We start from the raw sequence: 6,857 nt of genomic DNA, 5'->3' as shown, positions 1-6,857 counted from the left end.
CATTCACACAGGACCTTGTTTTCATTTCATGATATATGTACTTAACTATATAGAATGGTCAAATGCATCAGTGTTGAGCAAGACAAAAGTTTCAAACAACGGTTTGTTTATTGTATAGTCTCTGCGTCTGTAGAAAAAACAATGTATTGGAATATCCTCAGAATGAACTGAGAGCCACTATTCCGGAATTGACATCGCACACTGATTAACATATACATATATTACACATATACATATAACATATTAACATGACAGCCACTGAGGGCTGCCCCCTTGCACGGGTGAGGCATAAATGCAATTTCGTTGTGTGCAGTGTGCAGTGTTCACTTGTGTGCTGTGGAGTGCTGTGTCACAATGACAATGGGAGTTGGAGTTTCCCAATGGGCTTTCACTTTCACTTTATGTCAGTGCCAGATTACAGCAAAATGGCTCATTTCCATCTGGTGTCCCAAAAAGGCAGGCTATATGCAGAAATTGCAGACATGTCAAAATAAGGTCACACTAAACAAGCTCACCTCTGCAGCAGACGCACAAACTTGGTGGCCGACTGGAAGAGCTGCTTGAGGCTGCGGGACACCGACAGACGCTTGGTGGGGCTCAGCTGCCGGCCATTTTCTGGAACATCAATGAGAGATGGAGTGAAGATATGGAGTGAAGACTGATTAAAAAAACACCAACTGGGTGAGCAGTATACCCAGCTCACAGTCCTACAGTACAGTTGAAGACCGCAGTATACCCAGCTCACAGTCCTACAGTACAGTTGAAGACCGCAGTATACCCAGCTCACAGTCCTACAGTACAGTAGTTTTTTTGTTTTTTGTTTTTTTTCTCTTCAAAATGCTACTATTACTATGTCAGAACGCTATAAAGGACTTTTTAGGAAAAGCACAACAATTACCTCTTAATGTATGTCCTCTACAAGTCTTCTGTTGTCCAGTCTTGCACTTTAAATGTCTGTATGAGCACTGTCTATGTCCATACTGTCTTAAGTCCATGTATAAGTACTGTCTATGTCTATACTGTCTATGTCCTTACCTAGATTAGTCTGTGTCTGTATGGGAAAGCAAGAAATGTAATTTCAAATTCTTTGTATGACCAGTGCATGTAAAGAAATTGACAATAAAACCTACTTGACTACTTGACTTGACTTGACTTGACTTGACTTGACTTGACTTGAAGACCCATGTAATGCACTGTCCACATAACAACGGCCCTCAGCACAGTCTAGCCCCAGGCTTGAATACACAACCTCACAACAACTCCGCATAGAAAGTACAGAAACGAAGAGACTTTATCAAGTAAGTTTAAAGGCAAACTTTTTTTTTTTTTGCTAAGTCAGTATATCCCCTTGGGGTGTTAAGAGGGAAGTTTACAGACATTCTGGCGCTGAATTAGGCCAGCTGGCATCTTGCTGTGCTACTGTGAATGAAAGAGTTGCCAGTCTGGATTTATCCCCTGTGTTGGCATTTGTCATTTCCGCCAGTGTGTCTATGCATCATTAATAACATACATACATAGGGGTGATGTGCTGCAAGCAGACAGGGGCCCCTGGCAGCTTTAGCCGGGCCCAAAACAGGCCGGGCCCTCACCCAACGCATACAATTGAATGCAAACCCAATTCTGGGGCCCCCCTCTGTCTGGGCCTGGGACAACTGACCCCATTGTCCTGTTGGCTTCCCCGATCGAAGGAAGCGGCACTCAAATGTTGGTGGGATTGTACAATGTGGGTGTACACAACATGGAAACAAGCTCTCCAAAGTGATTCTTTATGCTGGTAAGATCTTGACCTGGATTCTCTCTTGTTAAAAGGCTACAAGCTAAATACAGAAAGTCTTTGTTTCCAAGATGACTGGCACCCAAACTTTGATCTCAAGTGTGTCTTTGATCATGATGACACACTCAAAATGTTCAAAGTGGTGATTATCATGCACTCATAATAAGCCACCGAATGAGCTCCAATTCAAAAGAAGTGTCAATTACTCTTTTAAGAATACAAAACATTTTGAGGATTACATCTTGGTTCATACTAACTACCAAACTTCTTAATTTTTTTCCACATTCACTTTTTTGGCTTATCATTAGGCATTTTGAAAAACATGAAGATGTTAGGAGATTTTTAATTAGCTTGAGTAAAAGTGTGTGAAGTGTGATGAGCCTACTCTTCTCTATCAGTGCGTAATATTTTATTGGAATATTTCATTTGACAGTTCCGTCATTGTGAATGTATATAGTTATCATGAATTATTTAAATGTAAAGTGAGCAGGCTTGCTGTGACGTTAACAAGCCTGGTGCATAGTCCCTACCAGTGGTGTAGTCTACGTAGAACGCGGGTATACAGAGTATACCCACTTCTAAATTTCAGGGATTTCAGTATACCCACTTAAAATTGATTGATCCATTGTTTTGAATAGCACATATATATACAGTATACCCACTTCAAAAAATGCTCAAATATACAGTATACCCACAACAAAAAAGTAGACTACACCACTGGTACCTACCTGTGCAGAAGCCCCTGTAGTGTGGCTCTCTGATCTGCTCCAAGATCTTCCCCACAGCCGTCTCCTGAGCTCTGCTCCGCACCCGCACCCCGCTACACTCCAACCAGCCTGCAGGGGGAGACACACACAACACAATCCTAAAACAGCCCGATTTGGCATTCTATCTAAATACACAGCAAAAAGGCAGTTTTCCATACAAAAGGCGGCTGCAAAGTGGTGTTGTCTTATGTCGAGTTGAGTGGTGGTGTTGTGATTGGTCGATTTGCATTTCCATTACAAATCGTGTGACTACGAATTCATGGACAGAGAACGGCATTGGGTTGATTCCTAATTAATTTCCTCTTTGTCAAATGAAGCTGAAACAAAGGCACTCCAGAGGCTCAGGGCCAGGTGCTTACAACATGAATCAAACAATGTTGGGAACACCTGTCCTCTTCCAAACTGACAGCAGTGAAGGTAGGATGTTGAGATGACTCTCTTGCCTGCCTTTGTTCTTTGTTCAAATGAAAGTAGTTGTCAAAAGTGTCTGCTGCTGCGACATTTCTATGCAAATGGAAACATAAACAAGTCTACATAATAATAGAGCCACTGTAACTCACTGGAAGGAGTAGCGCAGGGAGGGCTGGAGGTCTGAGGCGGGCCCCATCCTCGCACGTTGTAGGCGCACACTCTCACGTAGTACGCCGTGCCCTGAGACACAAGGCAAGGCCATCAGTTTCTCCTGAAATGTTTCTCATTAACGTCCCCCCCCCTCCTTTTTAACTAATTAAAGTAAGAGGTTCAATGTCTGGTTCACGGGGTTTTACACAAACAAGTAAGATTCACTGCACTTTGAAAATAAACAACCACTTTCCCCCAAACCATACATTACACTTGGACTAGAGTGCTGGAGGCTGTGCTAGTAGTTGTGGTGGTGGGTCTTACAGTGGCCAGCCCCGTGATGCTGAAGACAGGGCTCTTTATGTGGGTGATGAAGCCAGTTCCACACATGGGCTCAAACGTCTCCGATGTGCTCCACTCCACTGGGGAGAAATTAGATCACAACAAAGAGAGAAAATATTAATATGGTGGTTAACAAATTTACAATTCAATCAGTACTGACTCTTCTTATGTCTACAAAGCAAAACAAAGCAAGCTACAACCACTACAGATCAATAAATAACATTAACATTGCATCACAAATTAACAGATGTTTGCATATATTATTTGATTTTCTATTTTACATAGTATGTTATTTGATCTTCTATTTTAATAAAGTTAAGTAAAAAAATAAATTATTTATTACCACACCACATAGCTGGTGGTAGTTTTTGGTAGCTCAGTCCACGGGGGAAGGTTAATACTATGCTCCTCTTACAATAACTGGCCTGCAGTGAGTTCACAGTCAATGATGCTTCAATACACCATATATACCGTAAATATAATAACACCATAAATAGAATAGCCATTACACTTAGCTGACGTTTTTATCCAAAGTGACCTTAAGTTATTACAGGGTATTGGATACAGTCCCTAGAGCAAGGTGGGGTTATGTGCCTTACTCAAGGGCACTTCAGCCATGAATGGTATCGGATTCAAACCTGCAGCCTTCCAATTCCAAGACCCACTCCCTAACCATTAGGCCACGGCTGCCCTAAGGCCTTACCCCTGTAGCGTGTGATGAGGCCGTTAGCCATGCCAGCCGGCTCTCTGACGGACACCGACAACGATGTGGCACTGGTCACCTGCAACGCAGCACTGCTGGGAGGGCCGGGGAGATCTGAGAGGACCAGTCACAAATACACACACGCGTTTGCATGCACACACAGACATACACACACAGACAGACACACACACAAAAAACATATAAAACATATACAAGTTTTTTTCTATTTTGGTGCACAAGGTGATAGACGTTTCGATGTACCTGCGTCTTCCTCAGAGTCAGTCACTCGAAATGTCACCTTGTGCAACAGAAAAATAAATAGTGATGCGATATTGAATAGTTGCAACCTTATAATACTATCATTCCACTAGTGTTTGTAATTACATCTACAACAGTATTCTTTATATATTTTCTTTGGGGGGGGGGTTAACCTTTATTTATGGAGAGTAAAGAAAGGGGACAGGAAACGAGTGGGAGAGAGACCGGGAAGAACCCGGAAATCGCCTCTGGTCAGGAATCAAACCCGGGTCGCCGGCGTGCCCCACTGTTTGAGCCACAGCAGGGCCTACTGTACAACAGTACTTGAAGAGCTATTTTCCAAAACGCTATATCCACCATTTTTGACTTTTTTGCATTTTAATATTGGAATTGATTGTTAAGCAGTCCTATCATCTGTGTGTGAATTCTTGCAATTCAAATGTTTTAAGAACATACTTTCCAAACTTCTTTAAAATGCATTTTGCAATGCAATTCAATGGAATGCCCAATACAAAAATGTCAATTTCCCAACATTCTATAAAATGGATATATCTCATTTTGGAAAAGAGCTCTTCATTTGTACTTCTGTGTTATACACCTCTGCCCCTGCCTGACCTGTGAGGTGGAAGCTGTCCCTCATCTTGCAGTAGAGCTGGTGGCGCAGGGTCCACAGGTGCAGCTGGCGCTGGGCGCTGGCCTGCAGGTGGAGCGGGGCCCGGGAGCGGGCCAGAACCAGCCTACGCTGTTCCTCCACACGCTGGGCCGCCACCGACACCAGGGCATCCAGCTTCAACGCCCACTCAGACGGACGACACACTGGAGGGTGGTGGGGAGAGGGGGAGAGAGCGGGGGGAGGGAGGGAGGGAGAGAGGCAGAGAGAGTATGGGAGAGAGAGAGAAACAAGAGGGGGGGGGGGGCAAAATAGAATGGGGAGAGAGGAACACGGGGAAGAGAGAGAGTGTGAGAGACAAACAGAGAATGGGGAGAAACACAGGGCAGAGGGGTTATTGAGAGAGAGAGAGAGAGAGAGAGAGAGAGAGAGAGAAAGAGAGAGAGAGAGAGAGAGAGAGAGAGAGAGAGAAGAGTAGGTACATAAAAGAACATGCAGAAAAAGAATAAGATAGACAGGCAGAGAGTATGCAGCTTGATCACCAAATATGCCACTTATAAGCTGCCATTCTGCTAGCCGTCGTGAGTGGCTGGGTTTGTCAGTCCAGGATTTAACAAAGCAAAATGAACACGGCAAGCTCTAATCTACCACCACAAGTCCCCAATCCATACCCATTGTCCACCATGATGATAATAGCCCCCGTCATTCTGTGAAATATGAACATCAATATCACAGACGGCGCACCACAACGCACCGCACTGCACACTCACAGTATGGATTGTGTCTGGCCCCGGCCTTAATTAGCACTTGCAGCAGTGGGGAATTGTGGGTTAGCACGGCCACGTCCAAGGGCACCAGGCCCTGCTCGCTCATGGCGTTAACCCACTTGTCCCTCTGCTCTGACCGGTCTACTCTTCCTCCTGCTCCTGCTCCTCCTCCTGCTCCTGCTCCTGCTCCTCCTCCTCCTCCTCTCTCCGCGCTCCAGCTTCTGTCCCGGGACAACAGGCTCTGGACAGCCATGGTGTCCTCGCTCTCCACGGCCTCCCACAGGGAGGTGTACTGGGGCACACATGAAAAGACAGATTACATTATTACATTAGCCAACCAAATGTGTCTCTTTAAGAATCGATCAAAACATTGTATTTTGTGCTTCAATTACACCTAGTTGACATTTTTATCCACAGTAATGTACATTGCAGGAGTAGAATCAAGCTCAGGTAAAAGTGTTATTTTCAGATTATCATGCTTAAATGCAGGGAATGAATACATGCAGGCCGTAGGCAAGTGATGCTTCGTACCTGAAAAAGTGCAAACTTTGACATGAAAAAACATAAAAGAGCTTACAAAACAGACCCAACAGGACTGCTGTGCCTCCCTGCTGGGTCTGATGGTGGACGACAGGGCTTTGCACTGGTGTTTGGTGACGTCCAGGTCCCCATCCATGGGTGACTCCCCGCTGCGCAGCCTGACGGAGAGGCTCCTGTAGATGCGTTTTGGGGACACCGGGCCCAGGGACTTACGCCTCTGCGGCAGCTCCTTCATCGCCACAGACATGCTGCTGACCAACGCTGAACCAGAGAGAGTAGAGAGAGAGAGGTTCCATTGGCCCATTGTTTCCGGGTTCTATTATTGCAAGGAGGAGGGGGGGGGAATCCCCCTTTAGGCAGACCTAGGCAGACCTAAGGACTGTTCTATTCAATGCTAGGAGTATTATGACACGCCCCTTTAGGCAGACCGGAACCTGGTCATGTTAGGTGCCCATAGCAACCTATTACATTGGCATATCTCTATATACTTAAAGAATCTCTGGCTGAACAAAAAGAGAAAGTGAAAGACAAGGGG

General features: G+C 44.9%; 1 protein-coding gene across 1 annotated transcript in view; it reads right to left on the bottom strand.

Moving 5' to 3' along the window:
* LOC134441557 (ankyrin repeat and fibronectin type-III domain-containing protein 1-like) overlaps nucleotides 1-6,572 on the bottom strand; it is a 22,844-nt gene extending 16,272 nt beyond the window's left edge. The window contains exons 1-8 of the mRNA XM_063191924.1: nucleotides 6,360-6,572; nucleotides 5,786-6,074; nucleotides 5,021-5,221; nucleotides 4,148-4,261; nucleotides 3,427-3,524; nucleotides 3,102-3,192; nucleotides 2,503-2,610; nucleotides 516-615 (exon numbers count right to left, since the gene is read on the bottom strand). Coding sequence (XP_063047994.1) covers nucleotides 516-615; nucleotides 2,503-2,610; nucleotides 3,102-3,192; nucleotides 3,427-3,524; nucleotides 4,148-4,261; nucleotides 5,021-5,221; nucleotides 5,786-6,074; nucleotides 6,360-6,569 — 1,211 coding nt within the window. The 5' untranslated portion in view covers nucleotides 6,570-6,572. The remainder of the gene's footprint in view (nucleotides 1-515; nucleotides 616-2,502; nucleotides 2,611-3,101; nucleotides 3,193-3,426; nucleotides 3,525-4,147; nucleotides 4,262-5,020; nucleotides 5,222-5,785; nucleotides 6,075-6,359) is intronic.
* Between the last annotated feature and the right edge of the window lie 285 nt (nucleotides 6,573-6,857).

Source organism: Engraulis encrasicolus, chromosome 2, assembly GCF_034702125.1.
Source record: "Engraulis encrasicolus isolate BLACKSEA-1 chromosome 2, IST_EnEncr_1.0, whole genome shotgun sequence".
Classification (NCBI taxonomy): domain Eukaryota; kingdom Metazoa; phylum Chordata; class Actinopteri; order Clupeiformes; family Engraulidae; genus Engraulis; species Engraulis encrasicolus.
Note: the sequence above shows the minus strand (reverse complement) of the source record. Positions and strands in the feature narration are given on the sequence as shown.